At 31.9% G+C, this 15,261-nt stretch overlaps 1 protein-coding gene across 8 annotated transcripts in view; it reads right to left on the bottom strand.

Moving 5' to 3' along the window:
• LOC129757447 (hornerin) overlaps nt 1-13,071 on the bottom strand; it is a 73,298-nt gene extending 60,227 nt beyond the window's left edge. The window contains exons 1-2 of one of the 8 annotated variants that reach the window (XM_055754675.1): nt 13,052-13,071; nt 11,886-12,150 (exon numbers count right to left, since the gene is read on the bottom strand). In XM_055754675.1, coding sequence (XP_055610650.1) covers nt 11,886-11,915 — 30 coding nt within the window. In that variant the 5' untranslated portion in view covers nt 11,916-12,150; nt 13,052-13,071. The other 7 variants (XM_055754674.1, XM_055754672.1, XM_055754673.1 and 4 more) reach the window with 7 other exon arrangements.
• Nucleotides 13,072-15,261: the final 2,190 nt, after the last annotated feature.

The following is a 15,261-nucleotide window of genomic DNA, read 5'->3' as shown; positions in this document are numbered from 1 at the left end:
ACAACTTTCGGTTTTATTCACACAAACCAAAAGTCATGGCACACATTTTGCTAACAGATTTTCGTTTCCTTTGGCGGGGTTTTTTTTCACCATCTCCATGGGCCAGGCATTAGAAACGACCATTCAGAGTTCAAGTGTACTGGACAGCAATTCAAAGCTTGCTGAGCATTAAGTATTTGAAAGGAGAAACTTTGGCGGTTTTTTTTGTCCTTCTACTGTTCAAAGCACGTGGATATATTTGGATGAAATAATGAGTCTGCAACAAGCCTGTTAGAAATATATTAACTTGAATTGTAGTGGTTTTCAAAGCGCTCTCTACCGCCGCCAAGGGGATTTGAGAGACTACAAGAATGTACAGTGAACTGATCAGTGAACAATGAATTGTCTTCTTCAGCTGAATAACTTTTAGGAATCAATGCTGAAAAACGAATGAACATTTTTTAAATAAATTCTAGCATCTAAGAATCAACATATTTTTGGAATCCCTCGGAAGCCGTCGGGGAATTTAAACGGGGAATTAGAAAATAGATGAGATTTAAAAATATCTTGATGAAAATAGATAAGATAATAAATATAATAAATCTGAGATTTTTAGAATTATTCAATTCAATGGTCACTTTTGAATCATTTTTGGTCATCAATGTGTTCATTTCTATCATCCAATTTTGAGAAAACTTATGGTAGAACCGTAAAGTACTGCGAATTCAAACACATGATATCTAAGAATTTTAACAGTGATCACCTTCACCCAAATTAATGGGTTGTTTGTGCCCAAGAATAGAAACATTGATATTTAATTAAAATAAAACCTTAATCTTAACATTATAATGGTAACTTCAGGTTTAGAGATGATTTGTTTTTGATAACTTCAAACAACTCTTTGTGGAACTTTCAGCATTTAAGGAAAAGTACTCATAAACTCAGATTCGGAAGTCTTTTTAGAAATTTCTAAGCACAGAAACTTGAATATACCATTGTACAGGGAGATCGTCCATTTTGAAAAGGGGGATGAACTCCAAAAGAAATTTTTATTAGATGAGGGAAAGGAAAGATATAAGAAAAATTATCATTTGAAGATAAAAAAATAAGGCCAAATCCATTCAAGCTTCCTTGAAAATGGTGGGTGAAAAAAATGTTGTTCGTGATAGGATGAATAAGCATTCAAGGGAAATTATTTTGAATGTCTTTAATTTTAAACCTCACACCTATAAGTTTTTCTTAAATATGAAAACGATAAACACAGTGAATAATCTCAATAAAAACTTTAAAAAGACTAACAAACTTCACATGGCTAAACATGCGCCAATTTTTTTTAATTATGATGAATATAAAGCTTCCAAAATTTTGAAAAGTCAAATGACTCATTTTGATTTATATTTTTGCGAACCCGAGCAAGGCCGGGTAAAATCAGCTAGTTGGTAATAAGTGAAAGGGCTAAACTAGAAGAAGTCGAATTTCGCTATCTGACGCCATCATGAAATTCAAGACGGCGGATTTCGCTTGAGTTCGAAACGCTGTTTATCACTGAAAATCGCATTAAACGAAATTCGATTTCTACTCGTTTAGCCTTTTCATCGAATACCTATAATGTGGATGTCTCATGAAATTGTTAGTCATTTAAAGCTTCGACAAGAAAAGGAGAAGCCGCCATTTTGAATTAATGATGACGTCAAGCAACAATTTTTTTCTTCTACTAGTTGGGCCCTTCCACTCAATATCTATTCATTTTGCGGAAATATTCATACCACTTACGGTGAATTGAAGAACTTCAAAGATTTCAATATATTTTTATTTACCTCAAAAATAACACACACTTCAAAAACTTATCAAAAATGTTTAAAAATGGGAGCTCCAATTAAAACATGCAAACAAAGCTTGAAACGAACTTCTTAATTTTTGTTTTATGGGAGTTTTAATAGAGCATTCAGAACTCTTACAGTATATTTAGTAATAGTAGATTATTTAGTGATAGCTTTATTAGCGTTTTCATAACTGCCTGAAAACAAAAAGGAAATCAAGAATCTTTGCATTATTCAAGTATATAATGAAGCAGTTATAAAACTAGCCGCAAATTAAATGCCATAATAAAATTATAATATAACTTTCAAGAGCCAAACTAATATGCATGCAGGGAAAAAAAATACAAATATTCTTAAGTGTTTTTCTAAACAATTTTCAACCATTATCATGTCATTATACAATGCATTCAAGGTACAAGCCACTGTATCTATGTCAATATAAGGGAAAAAAGAAAAGAGTCATGAGTTTTTTAATGGTAGAAACAGGTTAAAAAAGTTCAAACAATTCGGTGAAAAATGGGATATGAAATTTTTAATGATTAGTTAGTTCTTATTACAGTGATCATTTGAAACGTCATATTGAACCAAAAATAAATTGATAACGAATGTTTAAGAGTAGTTATTAAGTAGAAAAACGTTGTCTTCAGGGGCCGTTCAGATACCACGTGGACAGAAAAATGAAATTTTTGACCCCCTCCTCCCCCTCCGTGGACAAGCGTGGACATTTGGCAAACCCCTACTCACTCCCCGGATGTCCACGTGGATAGATTTGAAAAAGTTTCTATTTTAAATACCTATAATTTGACAGTTAGAAAACACCACTTTTTGCCTTTTTGTTATAGAAGGGCTGATTTTGAAAAATCGAATAAGAGTTTCCTGATATAAAAAAATTAAAAATTTTAAATTTCTTAATTATCATATTTTTCACTTGCTTTCAAGTAGCTACTTATTGTTTAAACTTAAACTGGAAAGGTATGCCATTTTTAAATGTTGATTTAAACATCTTAATATTTATTCACCTTTAGAAAATATTTTGAAAGTAATTATGTCCACGTGGACATGACCCAAACCCCTACCCCCCTCTCCGTGGACAAGCGTGGACATTTCCATACCCCCCTCCCCCCCCCCCCCCCTAAGTTGTCCACGTGGTATGTGAACGGCCCCTCACTGACATGTCCCAAATCACTTTGCTCAACAAATTACCAAAACTGATAAGAATTCGCAACCCTCAAAGTTTGAATAAATAAACAGTCGATTAATGAAACCAAATCCACAGTAGTTTCTTGTCCCGATTAGCTGGTTGAGAGTTGGTTTACCATTCTCCAATAATGAAGTTATCGTTCAGTTTATTTTGGTTCATTTTTCTGCTAGCAGCCGTTTTGGCAAGACCAAATCCAGCAGGAAAAATTGATGAAGCAGCTATAGCTGATATCAGTGAGAAATCGGCCCCGGTAGCAAATTTTATTCTGGTGAGTTGCATTATGCTAAAGATATATTTTCAATTTCTTTAGTCTGTTGAATATATGTTAAAAATGTTACGTGTAAAATGTTGAAAATGAAATTATGCTTTTTAAATAATGTAACTAATAACACTATCGACTATTTTAGATTTCGCCATGCAATTGTAAAGCAGGCTTCAGATGCGTCGAGAGAAGGTGCTATGCAGTGCTTTAAATGATTTCAGAAAGTCATTCTTTCATGTCGACAGCACTGGTTCACAAGTAAACCATCTTAATAATAATAAAAAAAAAGAAGTTAAAAATTTGAACATTTGTTCGATGTTAAAAATATGTACAAAACATGAATGATGTTAACCATAAAAGTAAAGAAACTGTGTTGTTAAGTGTTTTGTTTTATTGCACTTTTCCACGGAAAGGAAGTAATATGTACAATTTATTTGATGAAATCTAAAATAAACAAACAGTTTTTTAGACTTTGGTTTTGAAATATTCTGAATGAGTTAAAGGCAATTCAATTAAGGGGGGTGGGGGGAGGTAGGGTCTAACGGGTATAAACAACACCATTTTCACGATTTTTTTCTAGAGCTATCGTTCAAACAAATGCATTCAAATTTTTTGCATTATACAAAGCATTGTTAAAAGAACATTTAGTTATTTTTTTGTAGAAAAATATTGGAAAATAAGCCAATGACGGAGCACTTTCGAGAATGCCTTTTATAAAACAGGATTTGCGGTGGACACTGTATCTCAGCACAGAATCATCTGAAGTCAATAAATCAGAGAAAAATATTTTTAATAGATGTTTTTCTGGACCCCAACGTTTTTATTTAACTTAAAAAAAAATTATGAAATTTTTGTGGCTGTTTGAAATAAAAACTATGATTTTTTACGAAAAAATCCGCCATTTTTTATCTGTAAAATCTCCCCAAAGTAAAAAAAAAGAATAGAAAAACGTTGGGGTCTGGTATTTTATATGTAGAAAATATGTTCCAAATTTGAAAATAATCGGATAAGTAGTTTTCAAATGACGATGTCCACGGACTTTAAAAATGTGCTTTCGAGAAAAACGCGTTTGAAGTTTCTGCTCTTGCTTTCTTGCAGTATTAGATAGAAGGAAATAAAGGCCTATAATTTCTACAGTTTTGCTTCAATTGAATTGAAAATTTGACACAACATTCTTGAAATGTTTTACAATAAGAAAATAAAAAAATAAAAAAATGATTTTTTGAAAGTGTTAGACCCTATCCCCCCCCCCCCCCCCCCCTTAACCAGATAAGATTACCTTTTTATATTTACCCTATTAGTTAAAAATAAAAAAAAAAACAGTTAATTCCGATAACTCCTATTACTCAAAAGGACAAAAATTACCATAGATAAGTGATATGAAGCCGAGAATTTCTGTGCTTTAATAACTGAACACTCGTTTAAAAACTTTCAGTAGTTGTTTTGACCGATACTAAGTGTAAGGCAGGAAAAACGTATTTTTTTTTAAATGAAGACAAATACTTCATTTTAAAAAAATTTTGTTGGTTCATATTCTTGCTGGCAGTAGCAGTTACAGCTGGACCTCCAACTCGCCGAACAAAAGTGGATAAAACAATTATAGCTGATACAGTGCAAAAGCTGCACCCGTAACCGGATTTATACTGGTGAATTAGTGATTCTCTATAGTACCTAATTCAAATATTAGAACTCATTATTTTAGAGTAAGTTTCTCAAAAACTTAGCAATTTTGAACGATATTCACTACGTTTTAATTGTAGGTTGCTCCATGTAATTGTGAACAAGGATACTTGTGTCGTGAGAGAAGATGCTATAAACTTTTGTGATTGTTGAAGCAGGTAATTATTTCATAATGACATTGTTGGGTTTGTGGTTACCCATTGTGAAAAGTAACTATTTAACGTTTTAAACTTTTCAGATCCTGAAAACTGTCAATGGAAAACTGACTATATGAAAGCATGAAACGATGCCAACGATGGCAACCCTGCACTGCCGAGTGAAGTTTATTTTCTATGATCGGTGCTGTAAAATTGTCAAAATTCGAGTGAAAAAACAAGTGTTCCGTTGCATAATCTAGTGATTTATTCGCGCAATGTTTGGTTCTATTTGGGTGAAGTGAAGTTCTTTGCAAAGTTAGTGCCAAAGGGGTTTTTTTTTCGTGCAAATTGTTAATTTTTAGTGCGTAAAATTCTCCAAGATGGTGACGCTACGAACGCATTATTTCAATAAGAGGAAGAAAGCGCATCAAGTGATTGAATACAACATTGGGAGGCTTGTGTGCAATATGGTATTTGATGACAGTGACCTCTCTCGATCGGATTCCGAAGTTGGTTATCAACAACTGACACCAAGATGTCTCTGTTAACACTAAGCTAAGTATATTTCCTTCTAATAAACATAATTTTATCCCTTAAGAAGTTAAGTTAATTATTCATCTATTTAAATGTTTTCGAACAGTAATTAAAATTATAACTAAAATTTTTAACGCAATTCAATCTTCGAGGAAAAACACGCGGAATCTATTTGTGAAAAATTTTATCGTCTTACTTGAATTTTGTGTACAAGTCGGGATTCAAGTATAGGAAGCTTTGAACACTCAGAAAAATATCAAACTGAATTAAGTTATTTTTTTTAGCTATTAACACTCTATTCTAAACTGAGGAAGTTGTTTTTCTTCTTTTTAACGTGTTCCAATATTTTGATCAAATTATGAAATTATTTGATTGATATTGTTAGAAAATTTGTTTAAGTGGTTAGAAAATATTGAGTCTAATTGGAAATTAAAATTTTTGTTTTAGAATTTCTAGAATTTGAAATTTAAAAAAACTCTTCAATTTGAAAAAAAATGAGAATTGAATAAATGGAATCTTTGGAAAGGATGGGGGGGATCAGAAATATAAAATATTGGAAAAAATCACTAAAAATTGAAAGTTAGAAAAAAAAGATGAACGTTGGGAATGAAATGAAAATTTGTAAGTTTGGATACATAAATACCTTAACACTTGAAAATATTGATATTTAAGAATTATAAATTCTGAAATGCTTTGAAATAAAAAAAAACTGAAAACTTCATGTTATTGAAACTAGTGAAATTTGTCAAGTTGGATAACGAAAACTGAAAATTTCCTTCAAAAGTTTCATATTTTCAGGATTTATTGAATATTTTCTGGAAACATCGAATTTCAAAACTAATCTTTTTAAACTCACCAAATAAGTTTTTGTTTTGCAAAATACTGAAAATTTATTACACAAAAAAGTAAAACAATGAAAATTTTAAAAATATTTTGATATTTCAAAATAGATAAGATTTAATTTTTTTTTTAATTTAGGACACCTTTGTGATATAAGCAAACGTTTATTATGATTATATGTTCTAATAATTTTAATTTTCAGGTTCGTATCCTTTTATCAATAAACAATATTTTTTTCTTTATTTTATATGACTATAAATATATATCCAATATTTTAGTAATTTTCTTTACTGCCATGTATTATTTTATAACGTTATATATTTTTAGAAGGAATGCATCTGGGGATAACCTGAAGAAATAATTGCAAGCGGCACGGGTAGCCGGCCATTGTAGGTTTCTGAGGGTTGGATGCCTTCCTTCGACGAACCATCGGACCGTGGAAGCCCTATAAGAAATTCGAAGGCCAAGCCACACAGCCATAGGCAGGACCTTGCTACCGATGGGGGAATCATACATACATACATACACACATACATATGAAAGCATGAAACGATGCAATAAACATGTGATCCTGGTATTTCTTCAGATTGTCCTTCTAATACATTCATGATCGTCTAAAGTGAGCGAAACAAGAATAGTACCAGTATGTGCCTAGCTTGTTGAAATGTGAATGATTGAATCTAATTAAAATGTTCTTGTATAATTTGTTTTAAATTATTCAACAGATAATAGATCCCGCATAAGTTTACGTTCCAGTTCCAGTTTTGGATGAAGCAATTGGCGTTGAGGACCAAACATATAAAACAAAAAAAAATGCGAAATAAGAATAGTACCACTTATGTTTTTCTACAAAATCAAGCTATTGTTTCAAAACTTACTGTGTTGAAGTTAGTAATAATGCTTCTCCGAACTATTTGAATAGATAACTTCATTTTAGTTCATTCAGTTTTTCGTGAATATATTCATATAAACGATTTTGGTAGATTTCAGCGTTCTGAATTTTGATCATTCGTCGGATTTTGTCTATCACCTCTAGTTTTGATTATATGGAAATTTAAAAATTGGTCGATTTTGAAAAAAACAATCAATCATAACAATCATCCTCCAAGAAAGATCCCTTCAAGGAAAACGATCCGGGACGAAATGAACTTGTCCATGAGGCTAGGGCTAGGTGGTAAAAGCCTCCGAAAGGTTCCAATGTTGACGCCGAAAAGACGAAGGTAAACCTCATCGGTTCGGACTGAAAAACTTGGGTTTATCGTCTAATAGCAGCGCTTACATGGATCAGTACCTCTACGCTCAAATCCTGGCAGCATAACGCAACACGCCGAGTGGGAGATGCCCCTGGAATGGCAGTTTATGCAGGATAACGATCCGAAACATACTGCCAAGACTGTCAAAAATTGGCTCCAGGATAACAAATTCGACGTCACGGAGTGGCCAGCGCAGTCACCGGATTATAATCATATAGAAAATCTATGGGAGATCGTGAAAAGATCGCAGGGTGGCCACAGAACCGGGAAAACCGGGAAAAAACCGGGAATTGAAAATCGAACCGGGCAAACCGGGAAAAAAACCGGGAACTCAGACCCAAAACCGGAAAAATTAACAAAAGGAAGCCGAAATTCAGTTTTGGTTCTAAGATCAGGGATTCAACCCAAAATTCACTTTCCAAGTAAGAATTCAACAGTTTAAAAATGGGTAAGAAGAAAAAGTTCAGAAATTTTCAACTTCTCTTTGATTTCTCTTCAACCATCTCTAAATTGAAAAATCTGACTAATTTGACCGGAACCTAGAGTTCTTCAACTGCTTCGAAGAATGAGATGAGAAATTCGAAAAGTCTCTTAAAATTTGATTAAGTTTCGCAAATAATTACAATTATTAAAAAAAATCAATCATATAAAACCAAGCAAATTAAAGTTAAATTTCGAATGGAAATGTAAAATGATGCTGGTATTATAAATTTCCAGTGATAGTGTTTAACTTAAAAGTTAATCACAAGACAATCATCTTTTTGCACGACTCGGTGTTTTTTTTTTTGTTAGCTTAATAATTATAAATTTGGCATCGCTGAGTTTAAAAGGAAACCATCTCTATTCCAGACTATTCAGTCAGATGAAATGTGATAATAAATGTAAATGTAAATGTAAATGTAAATCTCTAATCAAACTCACTGTTTGTAAAATTAATTTATTGCGATTGTTAATCATAATTTATCCAGAAAATTTCAAGTTACACTTTTTAAAGCTTGAATATGTTAAGATTCCTTTGAAAATTTGCGAAAATTTTGAATGGACTGATTTTTAACCTGATGCGTGATGAAATTTAAATAACTTTACAAAAACCCAGTGAAAATGTTTCCATTTTTCATAAGGGTGTTCATGTCGATGGAAGACACTAAGTAAATTCTTCAAAAAGGTTGAAATTACTCTTCATTGCATGGCACCTTCCTCAAAATATACATTTTTGTGTTTTTTGTGACGCATTTGAGAAAAAATATCCTTGAATTTGAATGTTGAAAAAGATCCATGTCAAAATATCAAAATTATTGTAATAATATTGATTATTTTTAGTTTATTTCTTTTCGATAGCACAAGTCAACTAAATTTACGTTTTTCCGTTTGCTCAGGGGGTTGAGAGCTAATTTGACTAATTTGAGGGCAACATATCCAAAGCTCTAGTTTTCGAGATTCAAGGGTTAACTTAAGAAATTTGTTAGCCACATTTTAAAACTTTTCTAAGATACTCAAACTGTAAGTTTCGAATCAATGATTAACTTTTACGAAGACCGCGAATAGTTGAAACTTTTGAGAAAACTGAGGCTGCATTTAAGTTTATATTTCACAATCTAGTGAAATATGAGAATTTAAGGATGTTTTATATATAGAATATATTTTTAAAACTTAGCTTAAACAGAAGACAAGTTCTTCGGAAAATGGTAGGGTCAACTAAAATTATCATGAATAAAGATCAATCTTTTTTGTTCTTTCATCTGTCAATATGGGGTTAATATGGGGTAATTATGGGGTAAAAATGAACACTGTTCAGATTCTTGTCACGTAAAAATGGGTAATTTTTTTATTTACAAAGGAATAAGGAATTTTGTCTTTTAGAAACTGATAAAGATATGCATAACGGTTTATTTTCATGATCTTGACGGTTATTGATATTTTAAACATTAATGACAAGTTTAGATAATCAAACAATGTCTAGAAACAAGGGTTTATAATTGCCCCTTGTTTTGAAAAAAAAAACATGGGCAATTATAAACAATCCTCTGTGAATCAGTATGATAAATGTTTAGCAAAAATTTATATTACACTTGAAGATGCATTTCTTACTGGTTGTTAAACGTCTGAAAACAAAATTTTCACTGAATTTACTGTGACAAGGAAGTTACATGATTGAACGCCCTCAGAACAATCTTAAATTCAATAGACTTGGATTTTGTGAGCTGTATTAACACAATTGATATCTGTAACATGAAAATTATAGAATGTCACATGACGAATGATTGACTGAAAAGTCCTGTTTAACAAACCATTTATATTTTTTTTTGTAAACAAGATTCAAAACCCCATAATGATTTTGTGTAGGATGTTTTTTCTATCATTCATATAAATGTGGTAAAAATCTTAAAATAGAATCGAATTCTTCTAAGTATTCAATTATTTGAGAGATATCAAACAACCAAATCAATGAAATAAGATGAACATTTTGCTATATGCCGACGAAAATGGAAAATCAAAGTCTGGAAAACCTTCAATTTTTGTCCGGGAAAACCGGGAAAAAACCGGGAATTTCATAATGAAAAAGTTGTGGCCACCCTGAGATCGGTGTACACGAAGAAGTCCAAAAAAAAACAAAGGTTACACGACCAAGTACTAACTCTAGAAGCTTTTCAGCGTATTCATCAGCGAATATTCTTTTCTTTTTATGGATTTTTGCCATGATTTTTAAAACCGGTCTTAATTTTTGTCGCATCTTAAAAGTGGTTAAGTATGCTTAAAAAGCATTTTTTTTAAGTGAATGACTATTTTTAACTACAGATTCTATAAATTTCTTCGAACAATGCAAATAAATTTTAGAAATGGATTGAAACTCTGGATTTCATTATATTTTCCCTAAGTTTTGTCACTTTCATTTTTTGTTTGAGCAGTGGTCTAAACGTTTTGTCCGACACTGTATATAGTTTACGGTAATATGTATTCGGTTTTTTTGCTATCAAAACGAATAAAACTGTTCCATTCGCTGAAAAAATATTCAAATCATTTCAGTCTTATAACTATATTCACATATATGTTTTTATCCAAATTTGTCATTCCAATAAAATTCAAAGAAAATGAAAAAATTAGAAGCTCAGAAGTTGAAAGAAGTACATGATAATTTGCCTGTGTAAATAAAGGTACAAATGAGTGATAATATTTCAAAAATAATGCATCTTTATTTCACTACGTTGCTCAAATTATTTCAATGTAAAGTAGATAAATGATCAACAAATTCAAACTCAATCTTTAAGTAACAAAACAAAAGTTATTTTGTGGAATTAGGCCAAGGCAACAGGAAGTTATAGTTTGAGTTTGCAGGACCGATTATTTTTTTAACCGATGGCAGTTTTTGTTTGATATCCACTCTACACCCGCGGAGTGATAAATTTTGAGAATTCAAAGGTACACCAACTAGGATAAGTTCTAAGTTTGTAAAGAATTTTTAGCAGTTTTGGGCATTTTGTAACGGTGTAACGCTTAGGGTGGGGGCGGTGTTCACACCGATCACCCCCCTCCCCCTCCTTCTCAGAGGACCATGAAAAAAACAGATAAAATTTCAAATCCTTCAAGAACACTCAATAATCAAACTTATCAAGCTTCAAAGTCAGTAAGGTTCAAAATACAAATTGAAGGTGAAAACCAATGAAACAAAATAGTCTCAAACAAAAAATTCCTAGCTAAGAATTCAGAAACAGAAGTCAGCATTCCACATTCAAAAGCCTGACCTGCCAGATGACGTTGATTTATCTCATTTTTATCAAGCCCATCAAGATCAATTAGAAGATCTGGGCTTGTAAAAATTTTAATACTTCCTGTCATTGCAATTTTGTTCTCACAGTTCATTTTAACTGGTTCAAAACATGAAACCTTTCTAATTTTGTTGAATGAAACCATTATACTTTAGCCAAATTTGCACCTGATTATTCCACCGATTCCGGTGCTCACCATTTCGGCTAACAAGCACTCTGAACGGAAGTCAAATCTCTTCATCTCTTTAAACAGTAGACGAAGACAACGTTAATTATTTCGCTGACCTCTACCCTCAAATTAATGGCCAACCTAACAGAAGACACCCTCTCTTGTATTTGCCTTGCCGTTTGCCATCCCGATTGGATTGTTCAAAAAAAAATAAAACAAGTTTAAATAACAACACACGACACTTACCTTTCGGAAAACTGCATCACGAACGGCCATTGTTGTTAAGCTGCGACGAAAAGCTTAAAAGCCGATGATACTATATCCGATGATGATCTTCTTCTTCGTCGTTTTTGGGGCCTCCGGCCTTTGCAAAAACGATGAAAATGAACTGCGCGTTTTAACACCTTTTTTTTTCTTCTCCCTTTTATGAGAATGAGATCACACTCTTCTTAGGAAAACCGTTTAACCTCACTTTGGTATCTTTGGTTTGAAGTCGTTCGTTCTGCGAAACCTACAGTAGAACAAAACTGAACGTGGTAGAAGAAAAACACGCGAAAAATTTCCATAAACTGTCAATTATCCGCCACTGGTGCTGAAAAGCGAGAAAAACAATAATACACAAATTTTACACTCAAATAACAGCCTGCTTTGCCCTTGGCGGGCTGCTGTTGTATTCGCTAACTTTTTTCCATTACTTTTTACCCGATCGCGTCATTTTCCATAAAGAGTTACATAAAACATCGGGCGACCCCTTCTTCGGTTTTGTCACTCGTGTTGATGATCGTGGATTATTTATCGGTTAATTATTCGTGTCCGCATGGAATTTGGCCTCTTTTGTTCGGCCGTGTTTCGGTTTTGAATGAAAACACAACATTTTTATATTCGGGAAACCACTCAAGGTGACTTGGGCTCGTGCTTTTGTTCTGAACCACGCGATATTCTATTATTTTCCGGCCATCTAAAGGCCACCCGCACAGACACAATCACAAAAAAAAACAAAATTGATTTGATTCAAGCAAAGAGCCACAAAATATATTTCATCTAAACAGTCCACTACCGAAGTACCGTGTAACAGTAGGCCGCTTCACTTATCTGTCAAACCAAATCACACGATCAAACACCGAAACCGACCGCCAAACCAATTCATCATCACAGCATGCGGCGATGATGTTCCCAAAACGCGAGTCTCTTTCCGTGAAAACCGAAGTGAAAAATAAAAGCGGTGGCACCAAAGAACAATCCAGCTAACAAACTAACTAACTAACTAACTAGCGAGCTAGAGATGATCAATAGTTAGTCCATCAGCTTCAGATTTAGACGGGGGCACCCGGGTCCAAAATGTTGGTTCTCTCGCGATTTAGTTTTTTCCCTATGAATTAACAAACAACAACAATAGAGAAAGGTAAACTAACAGCAGCAGAAGCAGACTGCACCTGTTGGCGGTTTGAGATGGAATGAAACCAGAACTTATCCACGGGTTCTATTTTATATGTATATACTTAATAGTATTTAAAACATATTAAAGTAGTTAGAGTGCTTTGTGCCATCATCCGATCCAACAGTCCAGCCAGTTTTTGATTCGAGTTGGGCTCCGGTTCTATGGTAATCAGTCAGCGCGATGCTCTCTGAAGGTACCGACTTGGTACTTGGTCATCATTAGCATTCCGCAGCAATGACAACAACGGCGAGAGGCGCAATTTTAAACTTTCGGTTTTCAGTTGAGGGCTACTGATGGACATTTGAATTGACTAGCAGTTTGATTTATCCTATTTTTTTTCTTATTGTTGAAAACTAAAAATTCAAAGTGTTTTTTTTTCAATTTATTTACATAAAAGTTTTTTTTCTTATTCTAGACTTCTAGACAGAAGCTAATTCCTTCATCAAACCCGTGATAGATTATTTAACCTAGAAAAGTTATTACTAAAGAAGCTTGGATATCCAGGATGTTGAAATGAGGTGTTGTTGTAAATATAACTCTTCAAATACTTCAGTGAATAAAGCCGTGACGAAAAACAAGTGATAACCCTTATATTCAAATTGTCAAAATTGTCAAAATTTTAAAAATTTTCAAAATTGTCAAAATTGTCAAAATTGTCACAACTATTAAGATTGACAAAATTATCAAAATTGTCAAAATTGTCAAAATTTTCAAAATTGTCAAAATTTTCAAAATTGTCAAAATTGTCAAAATTGTCAATATTGTCAAAATTGTCCAAATTGTCAAAATTGTCAAAATTGTCAAAATTGTCAAAATTGTCAAAATTGTCAAAATTGTCAAAATTGTCAAAATTGTCAAAATTGTCAAAATTGTCAAAATTGTCAAAATTGTCAAAATTGTCAAAATTGTCAAAATTGTCAAAATTGTCCAAATTGTCAAATTGTCAAAATTGTCAAAATTGTCAAAATTGTCAAAATTGTCAAAATTGTCAAAATTGTCAAAATTGTCAAAATTGTCAAAATTGTCAAAATTGTCAAAATTGTTAAAATTGTCAAAATTGTCAAAATTGTCAAAATTGTCAAAATTGTCAAAATTGTCAAAATTGTCAAAATTGTCAAAATTGTCAAAATTGTCAAAATTGTCAAAATTGTCAAAATTGTCAAAATTGTCAAAATTGTCCAAATTGTCCAAATTGTCCAAATTGTCAAAATCGTCAAAATTGTCAAAATTGTCAAAATAGTCAGAATTGTCAAAATTGTCAAAATTGTCAAAATTGTCAAAATTGTCAAAATTGTCAAAATTGTCAAAATTGTCAAAATTGTCAAAATTGTCAAAATTGTCAAAATTGTCAAAATTGTCAAAATTGTCAAAATTGTCAAAATTGTCAAAATTGTCAAAATTGTCAAAATTGTCAAAATTGTCAAAATTGTCAAAATTGTCAAAATTGTCAAAATTGTCAAAATTGTCAAAATTGTCAAAACTGTCCAAATTGTCAAATTGTCAAAATTGTCAAAATTGTCAAAATTGTCAAAATTGTCAAAATTGTCAAAATTGTTAAAATTGTCAAAATTGTCAAAATTGTCAAAATTGTCAAAATTGTCAAAATTGTCAAAATTGTCAAAATTGTCAAAATTGTCAAAATTGTCAAAACTGTCAAAATTGTCAAAATTGTCAAAATTGTCAAAATTGTCAAAATTGTCAAAATTGTCCAAATTCTCAAATTGTCAAAATTGTCAAAATTGTCAAAATTGTCAAAATTGTCAAAATTGTCAAAATTGTCAAAATTGTCAAAATTGTCAAAATTGTCAAAATTGTCAAAATTGTCAAAATTGTCAAAATTGTCAAAATTGTCAAAATTGTCAAAATTGTCAAAATTGTCAAAATTGTCAAAATTGTCAAAATTGTCAAAATTGTCAAAATTGTCAAAATTGTCAAAATTGTCAAAATTGTCAAAATTGTCAAAATTGTCAAAATTGTCAAAATTGTCAAAATTGTCAAAATTGTCAAAATTGTCAAAATTGTCAAAATTGTCAAAATTGTCAAAATTGTCAAAATTGTCAAAATTGTCAAAATTGTCAAAATTGTCAAAATTGTCAAAATTGTCAAAATTGTCAAAATTGTCAAAATTGTCAAAATTGTCAAAATTGTCAAAATTGTCAAAATTGTCAAAATTGTCAAAATTGT

Source organism: Uranotaenia lowii, chromosome 3 (assembly GCF_029784155.1).
Source record: "Uranotaenia lowii strain MFRU-FL chromosome 3, ASM2978415v1, whole genome shotgun sequence".
Taxonomy (NCBI): domain Eukaryota; kingdom Metazoa; phylum Arthropoda; class Insecta; order Diptera; family Culicidae; genus Uranotaenia; species Uranotaenia lowii.
This window is presented reverse-complemented; position numbering and strand designations above follow the sequence as displayed.